Source organism: Ranitomeya variabilis, chromosome 3, assembly GCF_051348905.1.
Source record: "Ranitomeya variabilis isolate aRanVar5 chromosome 3, aRanVar5.hap1, whole genome shotgun sequence".
In the NCBI taxonomy this organism is placed as follows: domain Eukaryota; kingdom Metazoa; phylum Chordata; class Amphibia; order Anura; family Dendrobatidae; genus Ranitomeya; species Ranitomeya variabilis.
Window position 1 is genome coordinate 206,542,848 of NC_135234.1, and position 18,331 is coordinate 206,561,178.

Here is an 18,331-nt window from a genome sequence, read left to right on the forward strand (position 1 = left end):
GGGTGGGACTGATGTGCACATTCCCATTGTCCTTTTGTCACCTGCAGCTATAGGGTGTCAAAAGAATCCTTAACATGCAAAACAAAAAATCCCTTTTGTGTGCCTGCTGCTTTTGTTGTTTTTCAGAAGCTGTTGTAATACACAACAATAGTTTCAGGGGAAGAAAGGGTCTTTTGTGCAGTCCCTTCCTTTGTCACCTGCAGCAACTGAATGTCACAAGGACAATGAGATAATAGATGGTTCACCTTGCTTTGTATTTGTTCTGACCAGTCCCTTTCTATAAGGCCCTGGGCTAAATATAAGTAGGGCCCAGTGTTATTACACTATGCAAATAAATTAATTGTAACATTAAATTAGACCCACACAGTATTTGCAGTGGATCTGGATTTCCTTGCTCCTTTATCAGCAGCTGCTGTCAGTGTGGAGGTCTCCTTGCCTTGGTAGTTGCAGTATGCCAGATTAGCGTTAGGCGGCTAGCCCCACTGGGAATATGGCCAATTGTGTGAGCACACAGGATGGGGGCTAGAAACTGCTGAGTGGGTGACTACAGCTGAGGAAGCGATGCTGGCCATGTGGGGCACATTGACTAGCTGCAGGGTGCTGTAGTGCTGGTCTCTGTCAATCCTGCAAATGTAGATTACAATTTTAAGAGGGTGCTACTTTGGCAATGGTGGGGCCTTCCCCAGTTTCCCAATTTACCTTTGCAATGCCAGCCTTAAGTATTGACCCAAGAAGGGTTGACAGCAGAATTAGATGGCTAAGGTTCCTGGAACTGTTCTAGAATTGAATATGCCCACCACATCACCAATGATTCCTCTCCAGGCGTCAAATACTTTGCCACCCCATCACAGTTATCTTGTCACTTGGAGGGTATGCTATTAGTAGTACAGGTATATTTAATGTAAATGACTTTTTTCCCCCTTAATTTATACTGTGTGAACTTGGTGCAAAATCAGGTGTGTTTATAGTAAGAAAAACAAAACAAATGTGCCATTGAAAGTCTGCAAACAATTATTTGGGTAGTTCTGTAGATGAGGACAGTATATTTTAGACCAAGAATTGTCAGCTACAACAATTGCATGCATTTGCAGCCAAACATTTTTTGGTTCCTTTTCATTTACATAAAATAAAGGTCTCCTTGGTTACAGACTACAAATAAACTGTGTGTAGTCTGAGTCTGTGGTTAATTGGCGTTTTTCAGCTGACCCCTTTGCCTTGCTGACCTTGGAGACATTAGGAGATGGGCAGTTGGAAGGGAGTGACGGCGTTTTGATTCACAGGACTACACATAGAAAGTGTGATCTAAGCTCATGCAAAGCTGCTGCTTCTTAATGTAGTTCATTTTTGTCATTCTTGCAGCAATCAATAAAACGTTAGAAATGTGGTTATAGCCTGTAAAAGCCAAGCTGCTATCTTTCAGGACTCTTTCATACCTGAGATATTGTAGCGATCGTAAGGGTATTTTGTTTTTACAAAACTTTTTAGTAATTGCAATAAAGTGGTTTGCATCATCGTCCTCCACACAGAACAATGTGCTGTAAATAGAACTTGTGCTGCCGACCACCTTGGCAGCCTATGCACAGTGAACTAATGCAGATCATTCAGTGTAAATTAAACAGCTGCTGATCAGCATAAATACTACTAGTCAGAGACTGCGTAATGCTGCACATCCCACATCTGGGCTACCTTAACTATCCTATTTGGGGTCCCCCACCCACAAAAGAACCAGCTTAAAGGGACTCTGTCACCTGAATTTGGAGGGAACAATTTTCAGCCATAGGGGCGGGGTTTTCGGGTGTTTGATTCACCCTTTCCTTACCCGCTGGCTGCATGCTGGCTGCAATATTGGATTAAAGTTCATTCTCTGTCCTCCGTAGTACATGCCTGCACAAGGCAATCTTGCCTTACGCAGGCGTGTACTATGGAGGACAGAGAATGAACTTCAATCCAATATTGCAGCCAGCGGGTAAGGAAAGGGTGAATCAAACAACCGAAAACCCCGCCCCTATGGCTGAAAATTGTTCCCTCCAAATTCAGGTGACAGAGTCCCTTTAAAATGTGCTCCTGGTGGAGCCATATTGTTTAGGTCAGCAAACCGAGTGGACAGCATGCAATTTGAGTGGGGCCCAGGCGTGGTATTACCTGGCCTTGCTGATGGAAACAGAATTGTAAAAACATGATGGTTTTTTTTCAAATTAGCAAATTTGTCAATTGATTCATTTACATAAGATTTCTAGTTAGTAATATTGACCAACACATACAAACCTATATCAAAATTTACTTTTATATCCAATTTCTTTTTCTGGTCAAATGCACAATGATTTATGGAATCATTGAAATGAAATTTCAATCATATCATCAATCAAATCATATGAAATGGAATTTACAAGCTGTTTTCGTGTATGTTTGTTGATTTTTGTAGCTGAGACTGTAGACCAAAATGACTCAGGCAAGTAATAAATTAACAATAAGCCACAAAATCGATTAGGTGAAAGGTTTACAAATCATTCTCGCCTACCACCTTCTTTAGATTATCTGTACTTTAATCAGAATACAGTTTGAATTAGGCTCACTTCATATTATTTTAACATAAAAAGGATATAGCTAAAAATAATGGAAACTTTTAAGGTATTACGTGAAATCCAAATGTATGTCAAATTAACACGAAGGGTTTGCTTTAGAGAAATGTATATTCGATGTGTGCCCTGGATCTCATGTCCTCCTCCTAAACATGCACACTTTGCTCAGTTGAGCTTGCATGTTTATTCTCATACTAGATGGTGGCCTAATTCTAACGCATCGGGTATTCTAGAATATGTATGTAGTTTATTTATGAAGATTTTAGAATAATACAATGAACACACAGAATTCGGCTGGCCAGGCGCGACCAATTAGCGAAGCGTGGTTCAAATCCTGCACCAATTCGCGGCCGGAGTCCGCCTGTCGCTGATTGTTTGCGGCCGGCCACGTAGTATATAGCACAGCCACGTAGTATATAGCAGCCCACATAGTATATTGCACAGCCCACGTAGTATATTGCACAGCCCACGTAGTATATTGCACAGCCCACGTAGTATATAGCACAGCCATGTAGTATATAGCACAGCCCACACAGTATATAGCACAGCCCACGCAGCATATTACAGCCCACGTAGTATATAGCACAGCCCACGTAGTATATAGCACAGCCCACGTAGTATATAGCACAGCCCACGTAGTATATAGCACAGCCATGTAGTATATAGCACAGCCCACGTAGTATATTGCACAGCCATGTAGTATAACACAGCCCACGTAGTATATAGCACAGCCCACACAGTATATAGCACAGCCCACGCAGCATATTACAGCCAACGTAGTATATTGCACAGCCAATGTAGTATATTGCACAGCCACGTAATATATAGCACAGCCCACGCAGTGTATTAGCACAGCCACGTAGTATATAGCACAGCCATGTAGTATATAGCACAGCCCACACAGTATATAGCACAGCCCACGCAGCATATTACAGCCAACGTAGTATATTGCACAGCCACGTAATATATAGCACAGCCCACGCAGTATATAGCACAGCCCACGCAGTGTATTACACAGCCACGTAGTATACTACACAGCCCACGTATTATATTGCACAGCCAACGTAGTATATAACACTGCCCACGCAGTATATAACACAGGCCATGTAATATATAGCAATGTGGGTACCATATCCCTGTTAAAAAAAAAAAAAAAAGAATTAAAATAAAAAATAGTTGTATACTCACCCTCCGACGGCCCCCAGATCCATCCCAGGCCTTTCCCGCTCCTCAGGCGCCGCTCTGGTCCCAAGCGGCAATAACACGTGATGATGTAGCGGTCTCGCGAGACCGCTACGTCATCTCCGGTCATTGCCGCAATGCATTCTGGGGACCGGAGCGGCGCACGAGGAGCGGGAAAGGCCTGGGCTGGATCCGGGGGCCACCGGAGGGTGAGTAATATAATGATTTTTTTATTTTTTTTAAATTATTTTTAACATTAGATCTTTTTACTATTGATGCTGCATAGGCAGCATCAATAGTAAAAAGTTGGTCACGCAGAGGGTTAATGGCAGCGTTAACGGACTGACTTATGCCGCGGTGTAAGGCAGTCCGGTTAACGCTATGTGGATGCTGACTGGGGGGGGGGGAGTATGGAGCAGGCACTGACTGTAGGGGAGCATCCATTTCACGGCCGGACTGTGCCCGTCGCTGATTGGTCGCGGCCAGCTGGCCGCGACCAATCAGCGACGCGGGATTTCCGTGACAGACAGAAAGACGGAAGTGACCCTTAGACAACTATATAGTAGATTACGAGAGTGAGTTAAACTACTGCTAAACATCTTAGTGCTGTGATCCCCTAATCTTGTCATCATGAAATACACACAGTGCCACTTAACAGCATCTGATTGTTGGCAAATTAAAAATCGTCAGAATCGGAGCTATTTTCGATTTCAGTCATAGTTATGGTTTTCTCTCATGATGCATTGACTGTATTTCCAGTGTTTTTAAATAATGTAGATGTGGTGTTACTTTCTGTTTTTCTACAATACTGCACTGCAATATAAACGGCCAAGTAAAGTGTCAGTGAGGAGGCGTGTTACATTGTCCATCCACAATACGAATTGAGTGTTTGGCCAGCTGCTCAACACCCATTGGAAAGTCTTCATGTGATGGATCTCTTTATACACAGTGGGAGGTCGACAAATAGGTGATCTGTCTTAGGCTATGTCTCCACGGTACGGATGGCCGGCGGGATCGCCGCAGCGGCGAAGCCGCTCGGCGCTAAGCCCCGCCCCCTTTCTGGGACGCGATCATGCCGGATGTGTTAACTCTTCACATCCGGGATGATCGCTCTGTCCCATAGGGCCCTGTGATATGCCTTGCGGGGACGCTGCGTCCCCGCAAGGTGTACGGGCATGCTGCGATCTGAAAAGACGCGCAGCATGTCCGTAGTCGCAGGGCCGCCGCGTGCGGGTTTCCACGCATAGTGGAGACGGGATTTCATTAAATCCCCTCCACTATGCTGGAACATCTGGACGCTGCTTGTTTGATACTGCAGCGCTGCGCAGCGTCAAACAAGCAGCGTTTCCTGAACGTGGAAACATACCCTTATGATATCAGTAATACATCTCATCCACCATAGTCCTTTTGATAGGGTTGGAAACTTTTTTTCTTTATTCCAGGTTTGTTTTTTTGTTTATTTAACAAGAAATGTCATGTATGTGATTGAAAAATACTTTCTAGAAGACCAAGCCGGATTCAGGATTTGTGAGATCTTAACTGTAGTCAGTTTGTTGTACCCTGGTCCAATTTTGTTTGCGGGCACAGACTGTGTTGGAACCATATGGAATTAGAAGTTGAGGTGCCGAGAGATGAAAGAAGTTTGCAAGTTGTTGGATTGAAACCAAAACCTCACGCGTGGATGACCCTCAAAGGAGCAATCTCGTCTGCTGTGTAGATACAAAGCGGCCTAGTCTCCACAGGTCACAATGCGGGTAGAGTCTATGAGCAGTTATTATGTCGTTTTGCAGCTGCGTTACAAATGTGTGCTTCTGCTTGTTTTGCTCAGGCTAAACTTAAAATAATCCAGCCTGGAATTTATTACTATTGTTGCATAACTTTAGAACGTATACACAAGCTGCTTCAGGAGAACAAAGCAAAATAAATATCTGCACTAGCAGCAAACAGTTACAAAGATTGCAATATTTGCTTTAGTGTTGCTATTGGCAGTAATACATGCGCTGGACTGCAGTTTATGTAGAGGTGGGCCTGGTACTTTCTCCTTTTTGGTTATTCCGATGAAATTATTATGCTCTCTAACTGATCATTAATTTAAAGTTCAAACTTTTTGGCTCTCAAATAGTATATCCTTCTAATACAGTCCGATATCCGAACTAGGATATGCTCCCACAGAGTACTGTATGCAATATCCACCGTTGATATATAATTATTTGTGTGGCTGAAAGCTCTCTAGCCTGTATGGCTTCATGTAAATAGCATGTAAAATGGACAATCGTTTGCCGTTATAACTTGAAAGAACACAGTAATCCTTCTCATTGCCCTAAAAATAATAGCAAGGAATGCCGTTTCATTATCTTGCCCCACTTTATTTATTTATTTTTTTTTTAAGCACATACCGTAAGTCCAATTATTTACCTGTTTCTTACTCACATTAAGGCCATAAGGCCAGGGTCACACCACTGTGAAAAAATAAAATTCTCCATTCTGCCAGCCTGTGAAAAATCAAACTGCACTCAGATGCCAACCAAGTGCAGTTGCATTTGTGGGTTTTTTTGTTTGTTTTATTTCTGCCCCACGCACTCATTAGCTGGCATTGCCAGGTGCAATCTGAATATCAGATAGAAATTTTGCATGCTCCTATTTTTTTTTTTCCCTGTGACAGATTCTATCTGAGGCAAAAATAAGATATGTGCACGGCCCCATAAAATAACATATACATAACATAAAAACAAGTTTTTTCGATCCCAGTGCCATTTGACACCTTATTTTTAATGATGTTGATTGTTCATTCATAGAGTCTTTTGTAAATTCTCCCCATAATATTATCTGCATCCTCCTCGGTCATCTTTTAAAAGTTTAACATTCTAATTCTGATCGTTCTGTGCGCATGGAAGAGCGGATTGGCTTATCTAACAGCCTATGAAATGACTGCAGATCGGCTTCTAAGTAGCTAATTGGTGGTCGTTTAACAGCCGCAGGTCAGACAGTTCAAATGGGCTTTCGTTGTATGTTCTCAATTCTGAAAAACTCGCAGATAACATCGCGGGTTGGACAAATGCGCTTTAGAATAGGGTTAGAAAGCTGATAGAATTGCTGCTGAGCCCACTTCCTGCCCCCACATAGGTAGGGGCAGATGGATGGGATCATTGATGATAAGAATACATTTTCTAATACATTACTTGCGTGTCATATAAACAACTAGCTATGTGACCTACAGTTGCCTGGAGAGGAACAAATAAAGAACATTATTTGGATCAAGCTGTGTTATAAAGACAATAATTAAGTCCGCTACAAGGCATTGTAGGTAAGGAGCATTGTGCTGATAAATAAGCAAATTTGGGCTTGTTTTTTTTGTGTTAAGTTATGAGTTTTGCTTGATCTGTTACACCCTATTTTCATTGTAAATGATTGTTTTTCATATATAATGGCTTAGATCAGATTAGTTGATTATTATGTTATTTTTCTCAATTAATGGCTAAAATTAGAAGCGTTCTTGGTCATTGCTCTGCAAAGTTATTTCATTAACATTTACGGTACCCATCAATCAGCCTTCGGTATTCTACATAGCCAGATTATCATTTCCAGGACTCTGTTCTTCTTTACACTAAATGTAGTTCTTAATCATATTCGCAGTATGTTTGAGGTCTTTGTTCTGCTGCAGAATAAAGTTGAAGCCAATCAGATGCCTCCCTGTTGGTATTGCATGATGGATAAGTATCTGTGGTTCTCATCATTGAGGACACTATTAATCCTGCCCAAGTCAGCTTGCTGAAATGTAGCCCTAAACTTGCAAGGAACCTCCACCTGCTTTACCGTTGTCTACAGACACTCATTTTTGTACCGCTCTTCAGACCAAACTTCCTTCTTTTTTTCAGCCAAATATTACACATTTTAATCCATCAGTCCAGAGCACTTGCTGCCATTTTTCTCCACACCAGTGTCTTGGCTTTGTTTCCATGTTGAAAATATGGCTTTTTGCCCTCAATTCTTCTATGAAGTCTATTTCTGGCCAGACATCTCCAACAGTAGATGGGTCCCACTGGTTGCAGCCAGTTCTGAGCTGATGGCCTTCTGGCCACCTTCCAATTTCAAATGGAAAGAAGCATGAGGTGTCTTTTAATTTGCTGCAAAAAGTTTCCTTGGCTGACCACTGGTCCTAAAGTTGCCCATTTCTTGGTGCTTCTTCAAAAGAGCTTGATACCCCAGCCTTCTTTGAAAGATTTGCATGTGAGCGAATATGCTGATTCAGTATAACTTTGTTGTGTCTGGAGTCTTGCCGTACTGTATGTCTCCTGATCTGAAAAAGACCTCCACAGCGTCACCTAAAGGAGTTTGGCTGTTCCTCACCCAGTTTTAACCCCTTAATGACCGCCAATACATCTTTTTACTGACCTGATATCTAAGAGAATAGCCCTCCCCATACAGGTGACAATCCAGCAGCTGTCGGCTGTACACTATAGCTGACAACTTGCTGCATTAGCCGCGATCAGTGTTGGCACCGTCCATATCTGTTTAATCCCTTAGATGCTGCTCTCAAAAGTGACTACATCATATAAATGGTTAACAGAGTGTGGGGGGGGGCTTCCTATTTAACTTCATCGGAACTTGAGATCATGATTGTGTGGTCCTGATGTTTGTCATGGCAGTTCATGGACAAATGGCGGCTTTAGGGTCTCCCGGCTATTGCGGCCTGTTCAGAAGTTACCGACATTTAGGTGGTAGAAATACACTTTTTCATTTCTGTTATGCCACTTTACATTAATTTCTGAATATTACTTGAAGGGTTAATAAACTACCTGACTGCTGTTTTCAATATGTCCAAGTGTGCAGTTTTTAACATGGTATCCTTTTTGGGGGTTTCCAGAAAATAGGACCCTCAGTCATTTCAAACCAGGATAGGTCTGTAAAAAAATAAATATTGTAAATTTCCTAGAAAAATTACTTATTTTTAAACCTCCTAAAATGCTAACAAAATAAAATAACATTTTACAAATGGTACTGATGTAAAGCAGACATGTGGGAAATGTTACTTATTAATGTTTTTCTATGGTATGATGATCTGAATTAAAGGGATAATCATTCAAAATGTGAAAATTGCACATTTTTTAAATTTGTCAATGTTTTGATATTTTTATAAATAAACACAAAACATATCGACCTAAATTTACCATTATCATAAAGTATAATGTGTCACGAAAAAACAAAATAACTGGGATATGTCTAAGCATTCCAGAGTTATTACCACATAAAGTGACACTGGTCAGATTTTAAAAAATTTGGCCAGGTCACTTAAGGGGTTAAGCCTCCTACACAGCTGTTTCTGTTTATTTATTTATGTATTTATTTATTTTACTCCCTTATATAGCACCATTAATTGCACATCGCTTTACAAACCTGTAGACTGTGAGCCCTCTCGGGCAGGGTCCTCTCTCCTTCTGTACTTGTGTGTGCCTTGTTTTACTCCTGTTTATTGTACTTATCTATAATTGCCCCTTCCACTTGTAAAGCGCCATGGAATAAATGGTGCTATAAAAATGAATAATAATAATAATTGAAACTGTCCCCATTGAGGCTCATAATCTCATAAAATGTTTTCAACACCTGCTTCAAACTTTTGCACAGTGCTGTGTATAATATTAAAATATATCAACTGCATGTGGCCAATAGCCTACTGTAATGACTCAGCATCAATGAGGAAAATATGGCCACTTGTGTGGGGCTTAACTATTCTTAATCATGCCAGACATACTATTCCTTCAGTAAGTCAAGGGACATGAGGCAATGTTTCATGTGAGACTGTCAGGTGCCCCTTTTTGTATGTTAATTTGTGGAATGCCTGCTGATTACGGATTTCATCAGCCCCCTGCAATATACTAGTCTGCATCATTTGGGGGACAATTATTCAGTCTTAATTGAGCTAGGTAACAATGAGAGTAAAGCTATGATTATCTCCCCCCTCAATGTTGTGGGGCCCAGTGCCCTGAAATGGGAGCTTATGGACCTAAAAAGGGGCCTGATCGTGTGATACTACAGGACTTTAGCTTAGAGACCATGGTTTCAGCTGGCGGATTACAGAACTTCTCCACTGCCCAACACTGAGCCCATGAATTAGTTTAGATAACCCAGGTTGGGACAATCCGGTCCCTTGGCCAGATACCGCTCTGTGCTTGGTCAGCTTCCTAAGTTTCCTCTTGGTGTATGCCTGCCAAAAGCGAAGTGCTGCTGATTTGGGGTAGTTGGCCCTGGATGCCCTGATGTCGTGGAGGTTCTAATCCCTGGCGAGTCAGTGGGAGGGTGAAACTCTTGTCACTTGAACCATCTTGTGTACTTGTGAATGTAATATATGTTTTAACTGTTGGTGACCAAAGTCATACAGGAGTGCGGTACCTTCACCATGTGTTGTCTGAGTAGTGTTCTGCCCATGGGGAAGGAGTGCGGGCGTTCAGTGGGATGAGCCCCGACCCGTGCAGTCTTTCTAAAGACAACAAGGCTGGTGGATGAGAGCCCCCACTGACCCGTGTTACTACTAGTAACTACTAACTACTACTACTAACTACTACTACGGTCATTTGAAAATGTGTATAGGGTGGTGGGAGGAAAAGCAGGCCACTAAATGACTTTTGGAGGTTTATGGTCACCTTTTTTAGTGGTTCCATATAGCTTTCTCCTGTAGTGATAATTTGCTGTACTTTTAGCAATTTCTTTCAGGTTTTTCTCTCCTTGTCCTCAGAATACTGAGGAAATTAGTTCCAAGGCATTTGGTAGTTTGCCTCAGATTGTGTGATGCAGGTATTGTTTTGATGACCTTTGCCTTGTATTGATAACACTTGTCACCTGATAAAAATTACTTTCTGGCAATTTGGAAAGTATTTTTCCACCTGCATGTGCAGATTTTTCAGATTTGATGGAGTCTTGTACTGCAACATATGTTATTTAGTTGTATTTTGGAAATTGTTCACTTCTTGAATAAGCAAATACTTTGCTATTTCTGCACCTTAGTGCTAAGCTCAGTAGTGTTTGTGCACCTTAAGTACAAAGTTGTTAAATCAGCTAACCAAAATGGTTATTATGTAATCTTTTAGTAATTAAAATAAAATAACCCATATTATTGAGCACAACAAACAAATCTGTCTCCAGAATATGATGTGCTTTTAAGCCTAAAAAATATTGTACATTTTGGTTCAAAGCACTGAAGGCAGAAAACTCGCTGTATCAGTGAAGGTATGATCACACAGAGGTATGTTAGGTTTTTTTTTTAACATGGATTTTGAAACAAATTCTGCACTAAAATCCACTTTGGGGTATGCACATGGGTATTTGCTGTGTTTTTGCGCATTTTATCACAAAAATGAAGGCTTTCCTAGTAACAGCACAGTGAATGAGATCCCTGAAGTCATGCACATGTTGTTTACTTTTTCCTGGCAGATTTAAAGCCGCAATTCTTTAGACATTTTTTGCAGTGTCTTTCACCTATTCTAATGAATGGGGGAAAAACACATTAAAAATGCTGCAAAAAAAGTGTGTATTTTATTCTGTATTTTTTTTATTTTTTTTTTCGCCAAGACTTCAACATTTACAGCTGAAATATTTGCAGCAAATACTTAGCGCGTAGACATGCCCTTCATACCTTCAATTACGCTTCCTATTGACTTCAGTGAGAAAACTCTTCTATAGTGTACATGATGCTGTTATGTTTTTATGTTTTTAGTTTTTTCAGCTGGTAAATATTACATGTCTATTTTTGAAGCATTTCTGCCTAAACAAATAAAAATGTCTTAAATGTGGTCACTGAATCTGTAGCAACATAAAAAAGTTAATCTTACACATAAAAGGAGCCAAAAAATCTTACGGTAGTTAAAAAAAATCTATTGTTGTATGTTTTTTTGTTTTTTTTTTTTTTACTTTTTTGCTAGAAAAATTCCTGTCAAGCAAACATACAAACAAACACCGCTAGGTGTAATATTAATCTTTTTTTAACCACAACTGCTCAGAAGTAGGTTATTAAGGGACGTTTCATTGATTATCGAGGATATAATATAGGATGATGTTTTATTTTCTATATGTAACTTGTGTGTACATTTTTGTCTTTCAGTGCTTGCTTGAATGGATTCTTCTGCAGTGCAGGATGCATTGAAATGCTATTCTTTAAACCTACTACAGAAAAGGTAACTATACTATGCTGTACTGCAAGACCAGTCGCTATAATATGCTTGTTGAGTTTTACCCTAATAGGGCAAACACAGGTATACACTGCAGTACATCAGCCTGTCAAAATTAGTGGCCTTACATCACAACATGGGGTCTCAACTCAGGGACCCCCAGCATTTAGTTGTAATTTAGGAGGAACCCGACTGTAAATGATCATTTCCTCCTCATTTGCGGCGGAACAGCAAAAAAAGAAATAAAGCAATTCTCATTGTTACCAGTGAGATGTGTAATGTATCAGGTCCACCAGAGCAAGTGGCTCAGTTACCTGCTCTCCTTCCTGGCTGATAATTAGGGTCTTGTATTCCCCCTTTCTATTGATTCTGCTGTATTTTCTTCACTTTTTAGGGTATGTGCACAAAGTATTTTGGAGATCTGTGGACTTTTCCGCAGCGGATTTGAGAAATCTGCAGGTAAAAGGCACTGCGATTTACCGCAGATTTACCGCGGTTTTTATGCTGATTTTGTGCGGACTCCACCTGCGGTTTTACACCTGCGGATTGCTATTGTGGAGCAGGTGTAAACCGCAGTGGAATCCGCACAAAGAATTGACATGCTGCGGAATGTAAACCACAGCGTTTCCGCATTTTTTTTCCACAGCATGGCCACTGCGGATTGCGGTTTCCATAGGTCTACATTGTACTGTAAACGCATGGAAAGTTGCTGCGGATCCGCAGTAAAATCCGCAACGTGTGCACATAGCCTTAGAGTCCATGGTCAACTGCTCAGAACTAGCCACTGGGTGAGAATTGTTATGGTGAGCTCAGCCTAGCCATGCACATTCAGCTCAGCTGAGCGTGCAAGTGTTCTCAATAGGGAAAATCGTGAAAAGGCTACCAGACACTGGCGCTGGCTTATCTGCCATGAGAACAAAGCATCAGGCATGTTAAAATCCAACATATATGTTCCTTAATTTCGGTGACATCCGCTGTTGAGTGGAGTGCAGACTTCTTATGAAATCGTATTTATTAAATCTTCACTTGTGACCTGAACATTAATTCGTACATTATTATTATTATAATTTTAGGACATTTAGCTCCAGTTTTCTCATTTTACCCAACTTTCATGTCACAATCTTATATATTACTATTATGCTGAAAATATCTTCCATGGAGAATATACAAATAATTATATTTTAGGTAATAGAAGTATTAGGGTTTTTTTGTAGCTATTTGTGCTGCTCTTTATATGCTGTAAGCCATGCGCAGAGATTCACATGCAAAGTATGCACAGCACAAAGCATAAGGGCAGTCCGTGTCCGCACATAAAAACATGGGTGCTCTGAAGTGTCCCTTGTGGTTTCCCTTCCCTGGTGTTCAGAGGCCGAGTGTGAGGAATGTGGGAGAGGCTCTGTGCATGGAGTGAGGGTGGGGGAAGTCATTGTACTCTAACAATGCCATCCTTAGCTAAGGCAGAGTCCCCACAGCAACCTGCAGGGCAGGAACAGACCTGATTGCTAGGGGAAGGGAGGGCGAAATGGAGAGAATGAAGAAGGATAAGAGGAATAAGCAGATGAAACTATGAGGTAGCAGTGGTAACGTATGTGTATGTCAGCGACCGCTTAGAAAGATGTATTATTGGGTCTGTCATCGCTGACATGTAGGTGTGAGTCATGCATTGTAGGGACTGTGCTGTGAGCGGCTCAATGGTACATGTCTATGTGTGAGCATACAGGTTCCTGGCAGCGGAACATTATCACAATGCCCCATTGTGTTCTTGTCATACTTCCTTTGTTAGTTTGTCCGCTCATTGTTCGGCTTCCTCTGCCCCCTGCTGAGTGGCCTCTCCTTGCTTTGCCTCCACTGGGAAGCTTTGCACTCCCTCCAGTATGGGCTTCATGCAGAGGTGAGGGTGTTAATAAGGAGTAAAGGTTTGAGCCAAGAGAACAACCCCATCCCACTGTATGATTCCAGAGACGCAGTAACTGGCTATTTACTGTGCTTTTATTCTTCACCTTTTCTACTGTATGTCTGTTGCTTTTAGTAGTTTTAATACTAAGGCCTAGTAACAGAGGATATTTATTTTCCAGTTTTTCGATTTCCTCAATATCTGTATTTAGGATTTCATAATGTATCTAATTATGTTCTCGGCCTCTCTTTTTAGTGTGTGTTGTGTGTCTTGCTTTTCTTTCCTCGTCCATATTTTCCTCCTTTACAGCTAGTTATATGTTCCTCCCTTTCTTCAGCAGTTCCAGAAGCAGCACAATAAGCTCCGCACACAATGTGCACAATGACAAACGACAATGACTGAACTTTGAGCTATGAATTTACTTCCTTTGATTGAACTTTCTCCCTTGGCACACTACACCGGCTCAGGACTAGTTTGATCCATTGAGTAAAATTCTGTGTAATTTACCCAACTATGGATGAGAAACATGATGTTTTTTTCTTAAACCAAAGCATTAGTTAGATGCTACATTTTACATTAGGAATTGCTTTATTTTATTGCTTGCTCAGTTTTTGGGGAAGGGGAATTGGGAAAAAATTCAGTAATTCCTTAAAGCAGGGATGTGGAATTTTTTTTTCTGCCAATTGCCATTTTAATATTTATGCCACCATGTTTCTCTTTGGTGGGACGTGTGATGTAAGGGGGTATTGAAAATATTGCTACTCACAACTGCTTTTCCAGGTTTGCGGTGGTCTGAAGCGCAGTCAACCTTTTGATGTTAAGTTTTGTAAAGAACTCACAGCAATAGGTTGTTCTGAACACAGATGTGTATATTACGCAATAGGTTGTTCTGAACACAGATGTGTATATTACACTATAGGTCTCCTCACAGTGGGAAATTCATCACTGCTCATGTTACATTTATAGAACGCAATCAGTGGGAGGTCTCCAACATATGCATTATATAGAATAGATCATGCACATCACATAGGAGACACTGGGACTGGATAATGCACATCACATAGGAGACACTGGGACTGGATAATACACATCACATAGGAGACACTGGGACTGGATAATACACATCACATAGGAGACACTGGGACTGGATAATGCACATCACATAGGAGACACTGGGACTGGATAATGCACATCACATAGGAGACACTGGGACTGGATAATAGACATCACATAGGAGACACTGGGACTGGATAATACACATCACATAGGAGACACTGGGACTGGATAATACACATCACATAGGAGACACTGGGACTGGATAATACACATCACATAGGAGACACTGGGACTGGATAATACACATCACATAGGAGACACTGGGACTGGATAATACACATCACATAGGAGACACTGGGACTGGATAATACACATCACATAGGAGACACTGGGACTGGATAATACACATCACATAGGAGACACTGGGATTGGATAATAGACATCACATAGGAGACACTGGGACTGGATAATACACATCACATAGGAGACACTGGGACTGGATAATAGACATCACATAGGAGACACTGGGACTGGATAATACACATCACATAGGAGACACTGGGACTGGATAATACACATCACATAGGAGACACTGGGACTGGATAATACACATCACATAGGAGACACTGGGACTGGATAATAGACATCACATAGGAGACACTGGGACTGGATAATACACATCACATAGGAGACACTGGGACTGGATAATACACATCACATAGGAGACACTGGGACTGGATAATACACATCACATAGGAGACACTGGGACTGGATAATAGACATCACATAGGAGACACTGGGACTGGATAATAAACATCACATAGGAGACACTGGGACTGGATAATACACATCACATAGGAGACACTGGGACTTATGCTTTAACATCTCCTATATTATGTTATGCTTATCACATGGGAGATGCTGGGACTGAAGTATATATTTCACAATAGACAGTGGAGCTGGAGCGTGTACATCACAGGAGTCAGTTGGACTAAAGCATGTGCATAACAGGAATATCTGGGACTGGAGCACATGCATCACAGGAAACATTGGGGCTGCTGCTGTCTTCATCTGTGGGACGGGAGTACTCCACTCAAAAAAACCTCTAGACACTGACACTGGCTAGGACGTAATTCATCAATGCATGCAGCGTAGTATTCCTCAGTTGCAAGAAGTAATTAAAGGGTCGGCAATCCATGACCTCTGTCTCAAATACTGTGGTCCCCGGGAATCTACTCGGGGGTACAGAGAAAATGTCGTTGCGGGCCCCAAACAGCTCGCTGGCTGGAGGTTTCCCACCAGTGCCTTAAAGGAACTCTTCTCAACGTAGAATGACGGTTCAAACTAAATACAGGCAGGAATTGAAAACCTTGACACGTTATTAGCACTTCATATTTCATCTTTAATATCATCATGAATGACAAGTTTACATGTAGAAGGTGCACAGCAGGGTTTCTGTTCAGAAATTTTCAGTTTTCTGAAAGTATTATAAATAATTCTTGTCCAGAAGGAAGAAAACATTCTCTCTCGTGCAGCCTGTAGGAAGCTTTGTTCTACAGACTCCCTACTGGAAGGATCTCGCTTTCATGAAGCCGCTTTCTGAATGATAATAAAACCGCTTTTCCCCAGCCTAAGCAGCTTGACAGCAGCGAGGGACATTTTACAAGCTATGACATGAATGGGGAATTTCAAAATCAATAAAGATATAAGTTACTCCAGCTTTAACCTTAAATGCTTGTTTCAGGCTGTCTACACTGTTTTATGTTGAATTCAGACGCCCTATTAATACATTCTGTGTACAAAGATGCACAGACTGGCATAGTAGCATCAGCCTGTCAAGTTCAGGTCAGGAGACCCACTGACAATCCGTACATCATGGTGCATGCACGGACCATCTTATATAGGAGTCTGAATGAGATTTTAGGACTGGTGCCACTTTGACAGTTCATTATTTGGCTGGGTTTTGCCCATGATTTTGTAAATCATTCTATTTCTTTGCTAATGATTAATGTTGGATTTGGCATCTAGTACATTACTGTAAGCTATATTTCCTTCTTTAGAAAATGTTATCTATCTTTGGGTACAATTTTCGTGTATGTGTATTTGTTTATATAATATATTTTATATTATATTTTCAATATGTTAATAGTAGATACATTTTTTTATTTTTTTTTAAATCACTTTTGCAATTGCATTGTTTGGCTCTTACTGGCTCTTTGTTTCCTTGCACATTCAACTTTGATGCTATCTGTTGTAGTAAATCTGCTGGGAAACGCTTAGTAAAAAACAGATAAGAGTTGGGCCGGGGTCACACTAGAGAGAAATACGGATGAGGAAGAGGCACAAAAACAACGCATTGCACTCGGACCAGTGTTTCTCTATGGGGCAGCTTCCATCAGCCGTATATTTCTCGGCCGTATTTTACGGGCTGAGAAAATCGCAGCATGCTCCGATTGTCAGCGTATTCCTACAAAAATACGCCAATGAAAGTCTATGGGGGCGAGAAAAATACGGATTACACATGGACCATGCGTGTGACTTGCGAGAAATACGCTCCGGTGTTCTATAGAAAAAGCCGGTAATTCAGTGCGGTGTACAGTAAAATCACACCAGTTAGAATAGATAAAATAAATGTCTACACATAGCATAGGGATATATATAACAGACCAAAAGTTTGGACACACCTTCTCACTTAAAGATTTGTCTGTATTTTCATGACTATGAAAATTGTACATTCATACTGAAGGCATCAAAACTATGAATTAACACATGTGGAGTTATATACTTAACAAAAAAGTGTGAAACAACTGAAAATGTGTCTGCCACCTTTTTTCTTTGACTGTTTTGCACACTCTTGGCATTCTCTTGATGAGCTTCAAGAGGTAGTCACCGGAAATGGTTTTCACTTCACAGGTGTGCTCTGTCAGGTTTAATAAGTGGGATTGTTTGCCTTATAAATGGGGTTGGGACCATCGGTTGTGTTGTGCAGAAGTCTGGTGGATACACAGCTGATAGTCCTACTGAATAGACTGTTAGCTGCTTTTTTCTTGCCATAATCCAAATTCCAAGTAAAGAAAAACAAGTGGCCATCATTACTTTAAGAAATGAAGGTTAGTCAGTCCGAAAAATTGGGAAAACTTTGAAAGTGTCCCCAAGTGCAGTGGCAAAAACCATCAAGCGTTACAAAGAAACTGGCTGACATGAGGACCGCCCCAGGAAAGGAAGACCAAGAGTCACCTCTGCTTCTGAGGATAAGTTTATCCGAGTCACCAGCCTCAGAAATCGCAGGTTAACAGCAGCTCAGATTAGAGACCAGGTCAATGCCACACAGACTTCTAGCAGCAGACACATCTCTACAATACTGTTAAGAGGAGACTTTGTGCCGCAGGCCTTCATGGTAAAATAGCTGCTAGGAAACCACTGCTAAGGACAGGCAACAAGCAGAAGAGACTTATTTGGGC

The 18,331-nt window shown here is 41.2% G+C and overlaps 1 protein-coding gene across 10 annotated transcripts in view; it reads left to right on the top strand.

The window, feature by feature from the left end:
• SOX13 (SRY-box transcription factor 13) overlaps nt 1–18,331 on the top strand; it is a 47,092-nt gene that overhangs the window by 7,343 nt on the left and 21,418 nt on the right. For 8 of the 10 annotated variants that reach the window (XM_077295037.1, XM_077295035.1, XM_077295040.1 and 5 more), the window contains exon 2: nt 11,854–11,926. In XM_077295037.1, coding sequence (XP_077151152.1) covers nt 11,865–11,926 — 62 coding nt within the window. In that variant the 5' untranslated portion in view covers nt 11,854–11,864. Of the gene's footprint in view, nt 1–11,853; nt 11,927–13,261; nt 13,492–18,331 lie in introns of those variants that run through there. The other 2 variants (XM_077295041.1, XM_077295039.1) reach the window with 2 other exon arrangements.